Source organism: Mus caroli, unplaced genomic scaffold, assembly GCF_978045245.1.
Source record: "Mus caroli unplaced genomic scaffold, Mus_caroli_1 scaffold_11, whole genome shotgun sequence".
Taxonomy (NCBI): Eukaryota; Metazoa; Chordata; class Mammalia; order Rodentia; family Muridae; genus Mus; species Mus caroli.
The window spans coordinates 1,115,269-1,136,692 of record NW_028227266.1 but is presented as its reverse complement, the minus strand read 5'-3'; the positions used below and the strand labels follow the sequence as shown (position 1 = coordinate 1,136,692).

General features: G+C 35.9%; 1 protein-coding gene across 5 annotated transcripts in view; it reads left to right on the top strand.

Annotated features, from left to right (window-relative positions):
• The window catches only part of Gria4 (glutamate ionotropic receptor AMPA type subunit 4), a 392,371-nt gene extending 372,346 nt beyond the window's left edge, over positions 1–20,025 (top strand). Inside the window, exons 15-17 of one of the 5 annotated variants that reach the window (XM_021173095.3) lie at positions 7,847–7,961; positions 10,565–10,699; positions 17,576–20,025. In XM_021173095.3, the coding sequence (XP_021028754.1) occupies positions 7,847–7,961; positions 10,565–10,699; positions 17,576–17,740 (415 nt within the window). In that variant the 3' untranslated portion in view covers positions 17,741–20,025. Of the gene's footprint in view, positions 1–4,518; positions 4,634–7,846; positions 7,962–10,564; positions 10,813–17,575 lie in introns of those variants that run through there. The other 4 variants (XM_021173096.3, XM_029481411.2, XM_029481410.2 and 1 more) reach the window with 4 other exon arrangements.
• Positions 20,026–21,424: the final 1,399 nt, after the last annotated feature.

Below are 21,424 nucleotides of genomic sequence, written 5' to 3'. Positions count from 1 at the left end.
CACCGCTCATTCTCACTCAGCAAGGCTTAGGCATGCATGGCACCATGTTGCCGAAGATCATACATGTAGTGACTGACAGCAACCAGATTGTAGTTCTCTGAACTTTACTTTAGACTAATAATGACCTAGGCTTGAACATTTAATTCCATTTCTAGAGAACACAAAGTGCTTCATGAAACATCTTACAATGCATCTGGTTGTGGCCTCATATGACACTCCTTTTTCTAGCACTTGTAAACAGCAGAAACAATGAGGTAGAGAAGATGGACACTGTAGACCTTAAGGCCTCAAAAGGACCCACTAATAAAATGAAATTAACAGTATTTAATTGAGATGGCTTCCTTGATATTTTCTTAATTAAGTGCATCTGAAAGTATTTTTCAACATTTTTATTTTCCCCATGCAGTTATTTCAACTTATCATGTAGCTATTTTTAAAATCTTTTAGGATATGTTTACTTAATGATCACAAATTAATGTAGACCCCTGGAAAGCACATCCAGACACATAACAGACTCAAAACTTCTCTATTGAAATTGTGCAGTCAGCATGGTGTCAATTTGTTTTTATATTTCCTTCTGAGAGCCATGCATAAGAGAAGTTGCAAATTAATTTCAAGACAGGTGTTTCTAGAGTTTAGTTCAGATATTTGAGTCTTTCCAAAGTACCACCACCAGTAATCATGGACCAGTGTTAATGTGTACAACTTCTTGCATTTTTATTAAATAAAACATCCAGCTTTCATCAGAGAACCATGACTAAATGTAAATTACAAATTATAATCTATGATCTAAAATTAACAATATGTTACTAAACTCAGTGAAATATTGGTGAAGATTTACCTTGAAATATTCAGCATTAACATAATTAAGGGTATAAAGTCATGGCTGAATAGATAAGAGTGTTTGCTCAAGCACAAGGACCTGAAATCAAATATATATATTTGGGCATGATCACCTCTCACCTCAACACTGTTGAGGGCAAGGGACAGGAGGATCACTAGTGCTCACTGGAGCCAGCCTAGATCCAGGATAATAAGTAAACCTGTCTCAAGGAATAAGGGAGACGGTGATAGAAGAAAACATCCTATGTTCTCCTCAAGGCTTTGCAAGCACAGGCATCTATACCTGCACACACACACACACACACACACACACACATCAGACACATGCAAACACACACACTGTAAATAAAAATTTCGAGTCACTCTGTGAGTGTGTGTGTGTGTGTGTGTGTGTGTGTGTGTAACCAAATGCCTTGCATACAGCCTCTGTAATCACAATAACCCTTGAAGAATAACCTTTTCTAGACATGCTTCTCAAATAAAATAGAAATAGGCATGCAAATTCCAAAGAGCAAACAAAAACTTTATAGAAGCTTTCATTTGTTCATTTCATTTGTTCAGCTTTCTGGGACTTAGTTGAAGCATAAAGTAGGAAGGTCTCCCCAAGAACTTAATTACTCTTAATTTCCTGTATACCACTTAAACCAAGTAGCTTCCAGCCCCTGACTCAAGAAACAAAACCAAGCATAACAAAGTCAATGGCAAGCCGGGCGTGGTGGCGCACGCCTTTAATCCCAGCACTCGGGAGGCAGAGGCAGGCGGATTTCTGAGTTCGAGGCCAGCCTGGTCTACAAAGTGAGTTCCAGGACAGCCAGAGCTATACAGAGAAACCCTGTCTTGAAAAACCAAAAAAAAAAAAAAAAAAAAAACAAAGTCAATGGCAAACTAAAGGCCAACCAAAATTTTCCTGAGCTCCTTGAAAATACCACCGAGATTCTGCTTCTTCTTTAGATCAGAGTTGATACAAAGTAGTTAGAATGTTTGGCTTGAATGCAACAGTTCCATGTGTCCTAATTTAATTTTGTTTGCTGTGATACAATACTCTTAACAAAAAGCAGCTTCTGGGAGAGAAGGGTTTTTTCAGTTCACAATGCCAGGTAGCACAACATAGCAGGTATGTCAAGCAGGCAATGACAAGAGTGAATGGAACTCAAATGAGCGAGTAGCACCACACCTCTAGACAAGGGCAGAGAGAAAGGAGCATATGCATGTTCTTTATTCTTGTACAGTGCCGTGCCTGATCCCAAGAATGGTGCCACCCAATTTTAGTCTATATTCTCGCACAACAATCAAGACTTGTCCAAAGCCAACCAGATTGAGTCAATCCCTATTGAGATTCATTTCCTGGGTGATTCTAAATTGAATCCAGTTGACAATTTAAACCATCACTGAGTCATATAAAATACTTGAGAGGGTTTTGTGGAGATTTTTTATTTTTTGTTTTCTGGTTTTTGTTTTTTGGGGGGAAAGGGTGGGTTTTACTGAGTCACATTGCAGAGAATTTTGAGTGAGCAGTTAGGGTCGTCCATGCCTTCCACACTGTATTACATCCACAAGAAAAGGAAATTAGATACACGATGATATTAAGCAGACTTTCCCAAGGACCACAGGCTTCTGCAAGAGAAGTATGTGGGTTAATTATGAACTGGGCAATTGTTTAACTATTGTTCAAGTGTTTATATCTTATCAAGCAAACATAGATGGATATTTATATGTATGAATAGCAGTGTGAAACTAAATTGTTTTTACATGGCCTATTTGATGGTATTAGAAAGATATTATCTAAGAATAATTTTTGTAGAGAGCTTGATTCCAAACAATCTTCTCAACATACAGATTTATTTTTCTTATTCATTCCTTTATTTTGCTTTTATGTTTACTTCTTTATTTTCTATTGTGCTGTGAAACTGTATTTGGGTAGTACTAATAACCCTGTTAAATAACCCTCTCATGAAATAGTTTTAACTTTAATCAGAAGAATGTATGAACCAATATATGAAATAATTGGGATACTATTGCATTTTAAAAACCTCAAACTAATATGAATGTTCAAAGATTAAAGCATATAATAAGTATTTCTAAATAGAAGACTAATAGTTTTAATTCACTAAAGTCAAATTTGCCTATTTCTATACAGTATTGTTTTGAGGACCAAAACAAATTGGAGTGACTTTTTTCTTCAAAGTAGATTCCTTTTTAAATTAGACATTCTTTATCTTTATGAAATGCATACATGCATTTTAATTTGGTGCCATTTGTGATAAACTTGACTACAGAATATTGTTCAATTTAGGAATTATGTTAATAATTTTACTCCACCTATGTAGCTCTCCTTTCTGATTGTATGAACAGCTAATCATATAATTAGCATATAGAAAGTGGTAGTCTGACTCTTGAACACAAATGTAGTTACCTCAGAGAAAGTATATACTTTCCAAATGGTTCATCCTACCCAGAAGTAGAAAAAGAGATCATTCACCTGGAAACCAGGAATAAACACATGAACACAGTTTAGTTTCAAATAGCCAAAACCTGTTGATAGACAGCTAAATGACATTTTACTGGTAAATCATGCTAACAATGTACATGTTTGTTTTGTTTCACTGGTAATTCATTTGGCTTGAAGAAATTATCAAACTCAGTGCTTCTCAAACAGTACAGACAGAACATTTATGCCCACATATTCACAGTAGATTAAGCCTATCCTAGGACTTATTGAAATTCTCATTAAATGCAAGAAAGTTTTCTTCAAAGAGTTCATGGGCCATTTCCAAATTTGACTGTGAAAAGAGGAGAGATCAAATACATGGAAGGCAAAACCATGCAACTCTTTTAAAGGCAGTTGGAGAATAATTAGAACACAGTACACTATTGATATTCCTCCACAGAGAAACTAAAAGCAGAGAAAATCTTATCTTAAATGGTTTTGACAAATATTCAACATGATGTCCTCAAGTTTAGTAGCTCAACTTAGACAGTTAAAATGGACTTGTGATTCTAATTTCTAAATTACATCTAGTGACTAAGAAAAAAAAAGGTGAACAAAAACATCCCTAAAAGCCATTAGTATTTCCTCTCTAGTCTCATCAAAGCCAAAGAGCCTGGAAATATGCAATTTTGAAAGAATTCAAAGCACTGAATCAATAGCCCCACAAATAGTAGAGAAAAGTAATAATAATCAAGCCATACTCTTTGTGATCAAGAACTGAGAATCTGGATTATTAGCTGGGTGTTGTTGTTGTTTTTGTTGTTGTTGTTTTTGTTGATGGTGAGGTTTTATGCTAATGACAGTTTGTTTTCCTTCAGGGATTGAATTTTTATTTCAGTCTCTTTTGGGTCATTGACATTCTTAGAAGGAAAGGAATTCAAAATGTAATTATTTTACTATTGCTAAAAAAATGCAAGCTTACTACAGTTTTCCAAAAATAAAAACTCAATGTAATCAATTATCATCCACTAAGGCAGCTGAGTAAATATCCAGCAGCATTCCCTGCAGCTTGAGTCCATTTGAAGGAGTTGCAGTTGCCATTCATTTGGACTGCTGTGTAAGGAGCTGCTAGATAGCAAAATGAGAGGTTTATTTAGCGTCTGTGGGAAGCTTACAAAAAAAGCTAAGTCCTTCTAACATTTTAACAGCTCTACAGTTTCTTACAAAATATGTTTTATCGTTTCAAGAAATGCTGTTAACCTCGCAGTTTTAAAACTGAATGAACAAGGCCTCTTGGACAAATTGAAAAACAAATGGTGGTACGACAAAGGAGAATGTGGCAGCGGGGGAGGTGACTCCAAGGTTAGCCTCAATGTCACCAAGAGCGGGTAAACAATATGTTAAGTAATAGGTGCATCTGCTGGGAGACTTATGATAAACTTCCCCATAGATGGATTATCAGTCAATCTGCTTTACAAACTCAAGTATGCAATTACTGTCAAAGCAAAAATATTGGCAACTATTACTAGTTTGGTGACATGCTCACAAGCTCAATGGCAACAAATGGGGGAAGCTCTGGCTTTACAGCAGTGGGACCTGTGAAGCTAGTTTTGGAAAGAAGAAAGTCTCTGAGAAAGCAAAGACAGGAGAAAAGGGTGAAGTTGACTTGTTTTCTGCATTAATGTTTGGCCAGACTTCTGTCAAATATTTCCAATTAACAGAAATAGCATGATTCCACCTTGATTTGTATAGAGTTCCAACCAGAAACCTTTTGCAGACAAAGAATTACAGTGCAACAATGCAAAGATAGTTACGTGGTTTATGGAGTGCTTTTCATTAATGGATGAATCAGAAAATAATAAGACTACAAAGTAATCCTAACACATCTTTGTCTTCACCTCACACATGACATACATAATTCCTGCTTCATCATTTTTTCTAACTTCTAATTAAGTTCTTCAAAGAAATAAGGTGTATAATTCAGAGATATTCTAACTTGTGACCTCAAAGAACATCTCCCCTACCTCTCTCTCAATTTTTTCAATCTCTACCTCTACCTCTCTCTATATATAACAATATCATCTATGTCTGTACCTGTGTTTACAAATTAAAAAAAATAAAATAAAAAATTTCTGACTGATAAAATACCTTCAACTCATTAAAAAACTTAATCAAAAGTTTAGATTATACCTTTAAAATCATATGCTGAGCTATAAATTTTCTCACTAGACCATCTAAACTTCAGTAGGATTTATATCTTCAAGGAGTATCTGTTAAGCTATCTATAGCTCCCCTGACCCTGATCTCAGTCTTTAAAAAACCTCCCAAACTGAGTTTATTAATATTTTCCCATAATAACCAGCCCTATTGCAGAAGGGAAAGAGTAAATCATTCCATGCACTATCTCTCTTAATCCTCTTTTCGTTCTCTGATCCTAAATAATTGATAAAGAAAGCACAAAGTCCAAGCAGCATGCAGGAGGACTCTGAACACTTTGTAACAACAAAAGGCATTTATATAGCAGAGAAGGGAAACGGAGTAAGAGATGGAGGAGGTGAGAACCAAATCATGGAGATAAGATTATGAGAAAAGAAGAGAACAGTAAAAGTCATGTTTGCTTTCTTTGTAACAGCCTGCTCTTGGAAGAACCAATCCAACCCCTCAAAACTTAATCTAGTCTCCAGAAAGCTAATATAGTCTCTCAACAACTCAGATCTTTTACAACTACAGGGACCTCTTAAAGGACCCTCCACTTCAATGCAGTCACGTTGAGGTGTTAAGCCTCAAATGAGTTTGGGGGAGCAAACCACATTTATATTATAGGATTAGCTTTAAATGTAATGAATAAATTAATTTTATATTTTGAACTCAAACTTCCCTAGAATTTTCTAATCATTTCCATAAAAAATACATATATTTAGATATGGGAAAAAAGTATTTCTATGTGAAAATTAGAAATGTCAGAAAATTTGCTACACTAGCACCAGAAAACTTGAAATGTAAATGTTGGAGCTGGAGAGATGGGTCAGCAGTTAAGAGCACTAGCTGTTCTTCCAGAGGACCAGGGTTCACTTCCCAGCACCCACATGGCAGCTCACAAGTGTCTTTAACTCCACTTCCAGAGGATTTGGCAGGCAAAACATTAGTGCACATAAAAATACATAAATAAATATTTTTAAAAATATATGTTATATAGTCAGAAAATTACTGTTTGAATATTTTACAATCATAAGCCTTCAGACAGTGTAGAGGTGCTTTATGGGTTAATTTTTCTACAAATATAATTATCAATCCTATTTTAGGATAAGAAAGTTTGTCTAGAGAAGAACAAGCAAAACAGAAATATGTGTATGTTAGGAAAATCTACACAACAGACATCATTCCGACTTTATTAAATGAGGGGTTTAACAACTGGGTCAGTAAGTTCAAGAGACTATATGGTGTATCACAGACCTGAGGAAGCTTGTGTGGTCTGATAATAAACATCTGTCTAACTTTATGAGCCCTCAAATTCCTTGTTGTATATTATCACAATTTTCATAAAGATGAACTAGGAAATTATGGTCTAAACCACTATTTTAGGTATTACCAGAGAACTTTCCAAAGTGTTGTAAAATTTAACATAAAATACTCACTTAAAGTGAAATTATAGTATGTTCTATTTTCCTCTGGGAGTTTAGTTTCCAGAGCTACGCAAGGTTTATCACCAAAAGAGTAAGGGTGTTGCAATTTAAATGTTAATAATACCCTACTATAAATTCACGAGAATAGGTAATATTTAAACAACCTGACCTAATTTAGGTCAAAGTAAATTACCAGGGAGTGCTTATGAATTTAAAATTTATTCTGCATCTTCTTCAAGTAACTGCCAGACTATCCCAGTCCCAGGTTTGAATAATGCCCAGCTGTTTAGCTGTTGAGTTAAGCTGCCTTTGTCTTGGAATCTTTATTATCATTAATTTATGTTGATGTCATTTAGACTCAGAAAGAAAATACAAGCATAAGCTTATACTTTAAAATAGCAAGTTGTGTATTTATCTTGTATAAACCTTTACTACCTAAACTGGCCCTTGGTCAGCAATCCTGGAGATACCCTTCTCCTTATATGAAACTTACTATGGAGTCAATTCATTGATGGTTACCATCCACATATTCATAGGAAGTAGGTAAAAGCTCACTAGCTAAATCATAGTGTATGCGGCGTAGCTTAATGTTATCTCTATTCTTTTTGAAAAAGAAAATTAAGCCATTCCTGATTCTGATTGCTTGCCACATGTATTTGGGGGGGGGGGGATTATAACTGTTCATGCAATCCAACTGGGCCAATAGTTTTGGATTCACAGTAATTGCATACATTTTTATTTAAAAATCCTCCCTAGCAGTATGTGCCTGTTACATAAAGCGATGGAGCAAGCCCCAGTTTTATGTCTGATTCTAAACCTGAGCCTACAGTTCAAGACATAGAGCCTACTGTGGCCTTTGCTCCGTCACTTTGCCATGCGATTCTAATGTAGTTTTACTTGAATAACATAAAATAACATATATAATGTTATTTATGTTATTTTCCACGTGAAGAACTCCTGTAAACCTTGCCGTTTTGAAACTCAGTGAGGCAGGCGTCTTAGACAAGCTGAAAAACAAATGGTGGTACGATAAAGGTGAATGTGGACCCAAGGACTCGGGAAGCAAGGTCAGTCGGTGCAGTTTGGGGCTCTTCTTGTATGTAAAACGAACGTAATGGGAGCAATTATCCAAAGTTTATGAAACTTTTAAACACTGAACTTTTCTGTCTACCTAGCCATTACCTAACTTAGAACATAATGCCATAAATTTCAACCACAGAGCCTATCCATAGGCAATAAAACTGTTTCCCAGTAATAAAGATTTAAAATAAACTAAAATTAACTTCAAATAGATATAAAAATAATAGCACTATCTATATTGGTTGCAAACTTATTTACCGCTAATCTTTGTCAGGTTTGTTTTTGGATAAAGAGACCATAAAATATGTATTTTAAAAGTTGGTTCTCAAAATAGGAAATGGAAAATTGATCAACAGTTAGGGGGGAGGTCAATATATTAAATGACACTCAAGGTCGTCTTACTACACTATTCAAGCATTCTGCTTTACTTCAAATTTCTGTTTTGACAGATGGACTTCCAGATCTATTCTCTCAGTATAAATTATTTCAAAAATCAGTGCTAACAGTGCATTTCCACAAGTTCTAAGATCCTTTGTCCATGAGTTTATCTTAAAGACTTGCTTATTTTTATTTTGTATGCATGTTTATGTGTGTGGATGTACGTTTCTGCATTCGCAGTTGCCAGAAGCAGGTGTTGGATGCCCTGGAGCTGGATTTACAGACAGTTGTTAGCTATATTTGTATGCTGGAAATCCAATCCAGGTCCTCTGGAAAGTGCTCCTAACCATTGACCATCTCCACAGTTCCTGATTGTGAATTCTTTACAGAGCAAGGCAGAAACACATAGGCTGAGTCTGTGAAGTAAAGTTACATGTTTATTATCATTGGAAAAGAAATGTTATCACTGGTTCATCATACATATAGAATGTATTTAAGAGAGGCCAGATGATACACACATTTAATTCCAACACTCAGGAAGCATATATATATTTGCTCCTACGCCATAAATAAAGATTTTTTTTTTTTACTTTTTTGGAAGTTTTTGGATATCACATTCTATAAAGAAATCAAATTGGCAGTTATTCTGAGACATTGAAATACGTGACTGACTAACATTTGGGAAGTTTCTATTAATTCTAAGGAACAAAGTCAGATTAAAAGGTCATTTTTCAGAACTTACACATGTGTAATCATTACAGTCTGCCTTTGAACAAGAGTGGGATATGACAAGCTTGGCCATATAATAAGCTGTCACCTTGTGTCCTGTTTTAAAGTCAGGTAAATTCACATAATTAAAACCAAGTTACCTTAAAATAATATGGCCAAGCAGACAAATGAATATATAAAGAAAGGTATCTGCATCACTTGAATTAAATAATTTCCTAATATAAATACTGAAGAACTTGAACTAGATTTTTGCATAGATGGTATTCCAGGATCTATGACAACCACAGAACAGTCTTTAAGATCAGGATTGATGATGACCACAGAACACTCTTTAAGTCATCCTAAGGGTTTTTTTGGTTTTGTTTTTTGCAATAATGTTTTATATTTATATATAATAAACACATTAATAGTTTGTGGTTATCCTTTTTAGTTATTGTCACAATTTAGTATCTTCTAATCATCTGTTTGTCTATTTCTACATCTAAAAATAAGGGAATACTATAGTGAGGACCTAATCTATAATATACCTAAAATATTAACTATTAGGCCTTTTAAGTGGCAATGAAATTTTTAATCCATAAAATCAAGTATAAATCTGACTATACATAAATAATTAGTATCTAAAGTTGAATATATGTCATTAAAATTTATTTTTAAAAAGCTGGAAGTGGTGACATATGTCTGTAATGCTAGAACTTGAGAGGTCGAGGCTTAAAGATCAGGAGTCAAAGCTCACTTCAGCTACAGAGTGTACCAACCTAGACTACATGAGACCCTGTCTCAGAAAAAAACATTAAATTAAAATTTTAATGGACTATAATACTTCCTGTATATTATGTTGCATATTATTTTTTGTATATATAATAATATATTACATATACTATTGCTAAGTAGTATATAAAATTCAAAAATAATATTGTTTAGTGTGTTTATGGATATACTGGAAGAATAAATAAGGCATGCTTGATAAGTTAGTAATGAATAGTGCGACTGATAATTCAAAGACCCTTAGTTCTATAAAGCTAGAAAATGTGAAATGATAACTATTAAAAAAAATATTAAACACTAAGATGATCTTGAAAAGTATGTAAAGCCCAAAGATTCTCCTTTTCATATTCTGAGCATGACATTTTCAAAGTCTAAAGTAAGTCTTCTTATGACTCCCTATGTAAATATATGAATGCCTACATGTGGTTAAGTATATGGCTTTTCATTGCATATTTAGTAATGATAAAATGTTTAGGTTTTATTGAATGTAGTTATATGTAATTTATTGGTAATTATCATAATTTTCTTCCCCCATGAGCAATAAGCTTTATATTTACATCTATAAACCTGCATCAGTGACTTATACCTGTAAATAATTCTCAACTAAATTAAGGCTATTTGGCTTAATTTAATTGACTATTTGGATATTATGCATCCCTTTCCGTTTTGGGTGTGACATTCCCATAGTTAACTGCTGTGTCTTTATCCTTTCTAGGACAAGACGAGTGCCTTGAGCCTGAGCAACGTAGCAGGCGTCTTCTACATTCTGGTTGGCGGCTTGGGCTTGGCAATGCTGGTGGCTTTGATAGAGTTCTGTTACAAGTCCAGGGCAGAGGCGAAGAGAATGAAGGTGGCAAAGAGTGCACAGACTTTTAACCCAACTTCCTCGCAGAATACCCACAATTTAGCAACCTATAGAGAAGGTTACAACGTATATGGAACCGAAAGTATTAAAATTTAGGGGTAGGATTTAGGGCCTATGCCAGTGAGCGGGGGATGCATCCTGTGAACACGGTGTTGTGACCTGTCTGTCCTGTGGTGGTATTGCTTGCTTCTGATTAGAGCTTCCTATTTTTGACATTTTCAGTGCACAGCAGTTCTGTTTTTTGTTGGCTGCAGATGTTCTGTTTGAAACTTTATGTTGCCAATAGATATCTGCATTGCAATGGTCAGAAACATGAAACCATATTAGAATTGCTCCCTGAAATAATGTAAACAGAATGATTTCCCTAAAATTGAGAAAATTTGAAATTAGATCTAAGCTTTCCTAAACATAGAGAGGGTAACTTGTTATGACTACTCATAAATGCTAAGAATATAAGAGCAAAACCTATTTTAAATGATCGAAAACATAGGGACCTTCCCATTTTTTTATAAAGTAGCAATGTTTTTAAAAGAAATAATGGGTATAAAGAATCCAACCCATAATAAGGACTGCATAAATTTTAGCTCCCATCTCACCTCTATTTCATTCACCATTCACCTTTCTGTATCTGTTGCTTTTTCATCTAACAGTAATCCTGCGAGACCAGTAGACAGACATTACTGCCAGAATTTTGGCTGTGATGCACATTTATTATATGAGGTTTAACTTCTAAAAAGTCTCTCTCTCACACACATATTCATATATATATGAAGGATGTTAAACAAAACTGAAAGTTTGCAGTGAGTTACTATACATTTTTTTTCCATTTTGTCTCCCTTTTACATAAACCATGTCATCCACACTTATACCCTCTGCTCATGTCATAGTAAAAATGATATGCATTCAGAAGAATACAGAAGGAACTTTCCTGTTTCAGAATCTAAGCATCTACATCTTTCCTCTAATGATCAAAAGTGGTTTTAAAATAAAACCTTAATGGATTTAGTTTTGGTATTGCTCTTCAAAAACTAGAACTCAAACAAAACCATTTTTTATTTGTTCTGATTACCTAATATATTAATCTTCAAACCTGAAAGTGAGTACCTGAGACAGCTAATAAACAAGACAAACAATATTATTTAATAATATGTACATCTGAGGTTGTATGAGAAACATGTAGTTGGTTTGATATTTATTGACACTTCTGAACGCATGTTGCAGTCTGAGAGGAAGTAATGCATCCATTCCTGGTAATCTAGCCTCAACTGCTTCTCTCCACCTTCTAGAGAGCTCTGGATGAACACATTTACACAAAGAACTACAATGTGTTTTTTCTCATATTTGTGAAAAATATAATAACTAAGCCCTCAGTTCACTCAAATGAAAACACAGTAAGCACATCTTCTGATAAGGTCAGGAGTTTTGAGAGAAAACGTGAAAGTTCATGGAAATAGTCAAACTGATTTTGTTTAACAGTTGTTGGCCATTAAGAAAATGCCTTTATCTTAATTTTGCTGGGTTGAAGAGAGATTTTCAAAATGTAGGGAAAATATCTGACCTGTGTCATTTGGAATGAATTCTGCCATAAATTTTATATCTTATTTTTGTGACAATAAAACTGAATGTCTTACTTATTCCAATCATTGCATAAATCCAAGATGGAGAAGCAGTATTTGAAATCTTACAAAGAAATACTAGTGAATGCCAATTATAAATTGTTTAAGAAAAAAATAAAAATTTCCAGGATAGGTACACAGAACTTTTGCATCATAAAGTTTTTTGAGTTGAAGCCGGACATTGAAGTTCATCAAGTTTATCACCTTTAAGGCTAAATTTGAGCTTTTAAAAATTACATTTTAAATATAGACAAGGCATTCATGATGATTATTTTTTCAAAATAATTTTTATTTTGAAGTCAGTGGCATTCAGAGTTAATAAAAACAATTTGTACCTTCAGAGAAGTCTTGAGATAAAACACCTTATATTTTACTATCAAACTGATACTTATTTCCCCTTTTAAAAAGTTTATAAGGTTTTTGGGATAATATTTGAAATGTAAATGAAGAAAATATCTAATAAAAAAATTTAAAAAGTTTATAAAGACTGACATCCTATTTATGGCTAGAATTCTAGCATTTGGAAAGGCTGCAATAAGAGGATTGCAGCAAATTTTTGGCTTGCCTGCACTTTATGATAAGCTCTAGGCTAACCTCGACTATTGACAGAGATTTTCTTTAAAGAAAAAAGAAGAGAAAGAAAAAGAAAGAAAAGAAGAAGCTATATTAACTATGATTAGCTGTTGTCAATTTATATAGTCTCTAAATCAACAAAACCTACAAAGTCAAACCTGGATCCTTTACTACATAGAAGATCCACTTGGAAGTGTGGCTAGGGACCAGAGGGGTCGTTCACCAGTGAGCCTAGATCAAATGCCTCATAGACATTTGTGGACACACATGAGAGAGAGAGAGAGAGAGAGAGAGAGAGAAAGAGAGAGAGAGAGAGAGAGAGAGAGAGAGAGAGAGAGAGAGAGAGAGAGAGAGAGAGAGAGAGAGGGAGGGAGGGAGGGAGGGAGGGAGGGAGGGAGGAAGAGGAAGAGGAAGAGAGACACACACTCACAGATACACAAAGAGATACACACAAAACTAGTAGTAAAACAAGGTAACTTTTAAAAATCAGGTTTTGATTTCAAGGGACTAATGGAAGGTAGTAAAGTAAGACTACCATTTCCCTCTAAAGTTCCCATTATATGCCAAATGATTTAAACATAAAAGTGATTGATGTTTCTGTAAAGTCCTATCCTAACTCTTCATTAAGAAAACAGGTATTCATCTTTACTACAGTAATTTGGACTATTGTTAGATGTTCCTTTTAATTAAGTTAATAACTACATACAATTTGAGTTGAGCTTTTGTTGTTGTCAGGGTGAATGACTTTAAACACTTTTACTCCAACAGCTTTTAATACAATAACGAATTTCATTAACATGCAGCCACACTAACATTTAATTTCTTTTTTTTTCCATTTTTTTTATTAGGTATTTAGCTCATTTACATTTCCAATGCTATACCAAAAGTCCCCCATACCCACCCACCCCCCACTCCCCTACCCACCACTCCCCCTTTTTGGCCCTGGCATTCCCCTGTACTGGGGCATATAAAGTTTGCAAGTCCAATGGGCCTCTCTTTCAAGTGATGGCCTATTAGGCCATCTTTTGATACATATGCAGCTAGAGAAAAGAGCTCTGGGGTACTGGTTAGTTCATATTGTTGTTCCTCCTATAGGGTTGCAGTTCCCTTTAGTTCCTTGGGTGCTTTCTCTAGCTCCTCCATTGGGGGCCCTGTGATCCATTCAATAACTGACTGTGAGCATCCACTTCTGTGTTTGCTAGGCCCCGGCATAGTCTCACAAGAGACAGCTATATCTGGGTCCTTTCAGCAAAATCTTGCTAGTGTATGCAATGGTGTCAGCATTTGGACTCTGATCCTGGGATTGATCTCTGGATATAGCAATCACTAGTTGGTCCATCCTTTCGTCACAGCTCCAAATTTTGTCTCTGCAACTCCTTCCATGGGTGTTTTGTTCCCAACTCTAAGAAGGTGCAAAGTGTCCACACTTTGGTCTTCCTTCTCTTGAGTTTAATGCGTTCAGCAAATTGTATCTTATATCTTGTATATATTGTATCCTAAGTTTCTGGGCTAATATCCACTTACCAGTGAGTACATATTCTGAGAGTTCCTTTGCTATTGGGTTACCTCACTCAGGATGATGCCCTCCAGGTCCAACCATTTGCCTAGGAATTTCATAAATTCATTCTTTTTAATAGCTGAGTAGTACTCCATTGTGTAAATGTACCACATTTTCTGTATCCATTCCTCTGTTGAAGTGCCTCTGGGTTCTTTCCAGCTTCTGGCTATTATAAATAAGGCTGCTATGAATATAGTGGAGCATGTGTCCTTCTACTGGTTGGGACATATTCTGGATATATGCCCAGGAGAGGTATTGCTGGATCCTCCAGTAGTACTATGTCCAATTTTCTGAGGAACCGCCAGACTGATTTCCAGAGTGCTTGTACAAGCTTGCAATCCCACCAACAATGGAGGAGCGTTCCTCTTTCTCCACATCCTTGCCAGCATCTACTGTCACCTGAATTTTTGATCTTAGCCATTCTGACTGATGTGAGGTGGAATCTCAGGGTTGTTTTGATTTGCATTTCCCTGATGATTAAGGATGTTGAACATTTTTTCAGGTGCTTCTCTGCCATTCGGTATTCCTCAGGTGAGAATTCTTTGTTCAGTTCTGAGCCCCATTTTTAATGGGGTTATTTGATTTTATGGAGTCCACCTTCTTGAGTTCTTTATATATATTGGATATTAGTCCCCTATCTGATTTGGGATAGGTAAAGATCCTTTCCCAATCTGTTGGTGGTCTTTTTGTCTTATTGACGGTGTCTTTTGCCTTGCAGAAGCTTTGCAATTTTATGAGGTCCCATTTATCGATTCTCGATCTTACAGCACAAGCCATCGCTGTTCTATTCAGGAATTTTTCCCCTGTACCCAAATCTTCGAGGCTTTTCCCTACTTTCTCCTCTATAAGTTTCAGTGTCTCTGGTTTTATGTGGAGTTCCTTAATCCACTTAGATTTGACCTTAGTACAAGGAGATAGAAATGGATCAATTTGCAATCTTCTACATGATAACAGTCAGTTGTGCCAGCACCATTTGTTGAAAATGCTGTCTTTTTTCCACTGGATGGTTTTAACTCTCTTGTCAAAGATCAAGTGACCATAGGTGTGTGGGTTCATCTCTGGGTCTTCAATTCTGTTCCATTGGTGTACTTGTCTGTCACTATACCAGTACCATGCAATTTTTATCACAATTGCTCTGTAGTACAGCTTTAGCTCAGGCATGGTGATTCCACGAGAGGTTCTTTTATCCTTGAGAAGAGTTTTTGCTATCCTAGGTTTTTTGTTATTCCAGATGAATCTGCCGATTGCCCTTTCTAATTCGTTGAAGAATTGAGTTGGAATTTTGATGGGGATTGCATTGAATCTGTAGATAGCTTTTGGCAAGATAGCCATTTTTACTATATTGATCCTGCCAATCCATGAGCATGGGAGATCTTTCCATCTTCTGAGATCTTCTTTAATTTCTTTCTTCAGAGACATGAAGTTCTTGTCATACAGATCTTTCACTTCCTTAGTTAGAGTCACACCTAGGTATTTTATATTATTTGTGACTATTGAGAAGGGTGTTGTTTCCCTGATTTCTTTCTCAGCCTGTTTGTCCTTTGTGTAGAGAAAGGCCATTGACTTATTTGAGTTAATTTTATATCCAGCTACTTCACCGAAGCTGTTTATCAGGCTTAGGAGTTCTCTGGTGGAATTTTTAGGGTCACGTATATATACTATCATATCATCTGCAAAAAGTGATATTTTGACTTCTTCCTTTCCAATTTGTATCCCCTTGATCTCCTTTTGTTGTCTAATTGCTCTGGCTAGGACTTCAAGTACAATGTTCAATAGGTAGGGAGAGAGTGGACAGCCTTGTCTAGTCCCTGATTTTAGTGGGATTGCTTCAAGCTTCTCACCATTTACTTTGATGCTGGCTACTGGTTTGCTGTAGATTGCTTTTATCATGTTTAGGTATGGGCCTTGAATTCCTGATCTTTCCAAGACTTTTATCATGAATGGGTGTTGGATTTTGTCAAATGCTTTCTCAGCATCTAACGAAATGATCATGTGGTTTTTGTCTTTGAGTTTGTTTATATATATACTAACATTTAATTTCTAGAGAATATAAAACACTGGAATAGAATTTCCTAAAGGATTAGATAAAATTTAGTCCACAATAAACAAATATATTATAAGCAAGGAAGTGGAGGTCCTAGTCTCTATACAGCTTAGAGGACATCTCCTTTATCTTATTTTCCTCTTCTTAACACTGGGATTTATTTGCTAAGAAGGATTTGGAGGCAGTAAATGCACATTAGTCAGATATACATGATCACAGGGTCTCTTTCTCTTCTACATAGTGTTACCTTCTCCTACTTGAGAAGTTAGGAAATAAAGATTTAGTGAGTGTTCATAGGCCAGCGACCATTCCTTCAGCATAAGACCATTCCATCCCATGCATTGTCAAATATGCCTACCTATGATGCACCTTCTTGAAGCATAAATCTTAGATGTGAGCCTTGATTCCTAACAGGCATAGAGTGAACTATATGTCACTAACTATGCTGTTCTGAGTCATGTCTATAATTCATGTGAATGAATGAAAGTGTATGAATAGGTCTATGTGAGGAAAACAGGAAGTATGTACATGTACATACAAACACACACACACACACACATATATATATATATAAACCATATATATATGGTTTAACAATTTGTCATGATTTAAGAAACCATTCTTTGCATCATAAAGAAAACATCTAACAAGAAAATACTATGATTTATAGAATGCCCATCAAACACAAGAAAAGTTTAAAGGTTCTTTGAAAGTATTAGGGTGTAGAGTTCAGCAAGTGAAAAGAATCTTCCTATCCAGATTTGCCCAAAAAACAAAACAAAAAATAATTTTTTATGTTCTTTTAAATTTTCAATATTTATTTCAAAAGATATTTTTCAAATATCTTTTAAATATGTAAGACCTAAAACTTTAGGCTAATTAATTCTTCTCCAGCAGTATATCTGAGCTTTTCTTTCCCTCATAAGCAATCTGCCTATGACCAAAAAACACGGGGAAAATGCAGATGTCTAATTATCGATACTTTGGTGTTTGGTGTGCCACGTTTTGTTGAAGCAACAGAAATATCATAACACCTGGCATCCTCTCTGTTTCCTTTCCATGCAACCCAGCTGACTTTTTCCGAAGCCATAAGAAACAAAGCCAGGTTATCCATCACTGGGAGTGTGGGAGAAAACGGCCGTGTGCTGACCCCCGACTGCCCCAAGGCCGTACACACAGGAACTGCGATTAGACAAAGTTCGGGATTGGCTGTCATTGCATCGGACCTACCATAAAAACCAAAAAAATAATTGAGTGCCTTAATCAAACTGTGTTGGTGACTGATGGAAACGCAGCCCCGAGGGACAGGCCAAGCGTGGCTCTTGGCTCAACCCATCCTTTGACTGAGAGCGGGAAGGACATCCTGAGTGCTGGACAGAACCAGTGCATGAGTTCCTCACGGAAATGCAGACTCGGATTTTTTTATCAGGAAATCTCACAGTTTAGTTTTTTTGGGGGGAGTGGGTGGGGTACTTTAGGTGTATTAACAGCAACAGATCTCACTTGAGCGCACTTAAAACTAATCAGACTGGCCAGTTAGCGCATTAAACTGTGAAGTTCTTTCTCAGAAAGGTCGTGGTCACCACAGCCAGGGATCAACAGTTAATAGAGGTCAAAGAACCTGCTACCTGTGTCTCCAGAACACCCATATAGTCCATGGAATAATCTTCCGCTGAGACAAGCCGTCACTAACATGTGATAGGAAAATAATAAATAGGTAAAGCCTGTGAACAAACAATGAGATTTAAAGAAAGTATTTACAGTTACTTTGGAAATAAAACAATACTGAAACATGCTTGCTTTTTAACTGAAGTTAATCCAGTAGAGGACAACGCAATTGTTTTTTCTAACCATCTTAGGGAACAATACATTGCAATAATTGATAATAGTGCCATCACTGTAATAAACTTTAGAGACTTTTTTTAATGTAAAAGTTGTTGGTCACCTTGTTTCCTGTAACCTTCACTCTGTCACACAAGTTGGCTCATAGGTTGTGTTTGTCGATCAGAAACAATAAGAAAAACACAAGTGAAGAAAATGTTGGCATGAAGTCATCCATCTGCAATGTGAAATTTAAAAGACTACGGGTCACTCATGTTATCAATATAATTTATAATCCTGTTCAGTGTACAAAATTGTGGGTTTTGTACTCACCCAAAAGAATAAAACAACAGTTTTTCTTACAGTATCTATCTACAGAGCTTATTTTCCCCTATTATTTGAGAAACTCTGAGACTCCATATTGTAGAAGTCAAGGAATAGGCCATATAAGAAAATGTAGCTTGTTTTTATTATTTCTGCATATTTATTTCTAGATCTTGGGCTCATTTGTTAACAGAATAAGTTGTCAAAGGTAGAGTCCTTGAGTCTGGGAATGAACCATTGTTCCAAAACCAACACACCCTGTGTGGAAATTTTACTTGACTCTGTTTTGCTGCATAAAATTCAGTGTGTCTTGGCCATTCCCCCTCATTCCTATACTAAATACTTTGAAGACACTGGTAACAGTTTGTGGTAAACTACAGTTGAAAACCTCAATCCTTATTTCTACCAAGTAATTGTGAATAAAATTATACCATGATCATTTTTAAGAAAACAAAACCCTTATGGTTCAAAAGGTCTGCTTCATCTGAAATGATGAATGAGTTCAATGATACAGTTACAAAAAAAAAAAAATCAAAGATTGAGGGATCTTTGCAGAAAGCACAAATTAGGATGATGCCCAAAGTATGGCCTTGAAGAATGAGTTGAGTTTTCACAGGAGAAGGTGCTGGTAAGATCCTAGGGGTGAGCAGCACACATAGCTGCTTCTTTTATCAGTGTCTCATGTACATGACTTGTGCATCCAGGTGGCCTGGTGAAGGCACAGGGTGTGACACCACGGAAGCTCTGTCAGAAATATGGAGAATTGGTTTCCTTCGCTCAATACTTACAATCCCCATTCAATAACTGTGTGTCACTACAATGTAATCCTTATAATACATGTATGCACTGTCCTTTGGGAAAGGTTACTTCTCTGTTGTTGAGCAATGATTCATTTCACAACCTAGGCCACTCCCTGGTATCTTCCTCTTCTTCTCTCACTCCTACCCAAGCTCTCAGCCAGCAAATGGACCTCCACAGCACATGGAACATGGCATCTACTGTGTCTTTGATCTGTAGATCTTCTTTGTCTTTACCTGACTGTCACACATCTGTCAGCCCTGAAATTGAATTTTATGTGTACTGAGAAGATCTCCATGATTACCCACCACCCTGCCCATGACACTGAGTTACCTGCCATTCTTAATGTTTCTTACCTATCATGGCACTCATCGTACTGCATTGTAATTGCCTGTGTACTTGTCTATAAACTACTAGACTGTCAGCTCCTTGAGGGCAGGGACTGTGTCTATCTTGTTCACAGTTGTATCCCCAGCACCCAGCACAGTGCCTGGCATATTGTAGGTGCTTAATAAATATTTGTTGAATGAAAGAATGAATTGAGTCAATTTAATTAAGTCGAGGCAAAAAAAACACATTTTCTACTTAACAGTCCTGGGGTGTAAGTTAGGTATAGAGTGGTTTAAAATAAAACTGTTAAGAGTTTTTTTTGTTTACAGCACCAAAGTAATTTTGGAAAAAAGAAAAGAATAATTTCACACCCCTGTGGAATCTTACCAAAAGAATTGTTATTAAAGTCAGAAGTGTGATTTTATTTTAAAGATTGTATTTATTTATTTATTTTATATATGTGACGAGTATACTGTAGCTGTCTTCAGATACACCAGAAAAGTATCCCATTACAGATGGTTGTGAGCGACCATGTGGTTGCTGAGAATTGAATTCAGGACCTCTGGAAGAGCAGTCAGTGCTCTTAACCACTAAGCCATCTCTCCAGCGCAGAAGTATGATTTTAAAACATGTGAAAATGAAAGTTGGTGAGATGGCTCAGTGGGTACGCATACTTGCCATGCAAGCCTGGGTACAACCTGTGTAAAGCTGGAAGGAGAACTGACTGCACAGAGTTGCCATATATGCACTGTTGTACGAATGTCCTTATGAACACCCATCATATACACCCAATAATACTACATTAAAAATAAATAAGTTTAGGGCTAGAGAGATGGCTCTTTAGTTAAGAGAACTGGATGCTCTTATAGAGGTCCTGAGTTCAATTCCCAGCAACCACATGGTGGCTCACAACCATCTATAATGGGATAAGATGTACTCTTCTGGAACAGGTGTACATGCAGATGTAGCACTCATATACATCAAATAAATCTTTAAAAAAATAAGTTTAAAACATTTGATTACACAAAGTGAAAGAACCTAGGTACTAAACAAGGAAGATCATTATGTAGTAAAACTAAATATTTCATGCAAAAATATCTTAGAAACTCCACAATCAATAGGCAGTGACTACCATGGGGAGATCTAAAGAAACCCACCTTGTAACACTCAGCCCTATAACTCATTTAAAATGCCAGTCTCAAATGTTCCACACTAATTTCAGGTTGCTTCATGCATTATATACGTGACACTTGGCTTCCCCACCTGTATAACTATTATACAATTTGTTTCCTAAGGCACAGTAGGAGTTCAATATTTATTTGCCAGTGCTTAAGCACACCTTATATATTAAGTCACAATCAACAAAAAGGGTCAAGACTTTTTTCTCAGAAAGCAGAACACCTTAACTTATATTGCCAAGATAGCAGTAGGAGGAATAAAACCTAAACTGAAAGTGATAATCTGAGAGATGCTGTGGATTAATCTCCTTAGTGTTTTGTTTTGTTTTTAATAATACAACTCCAAAGTGCATGCTTTCATTCATTGTCTCAACAGAGTTTTGTTTTCACTTATGAAAATTACAGTCTTGTTATTTGTAAAATCAAAGGAAAATGGAAAACATGATTTACTTGCATACTCCCTCAGCA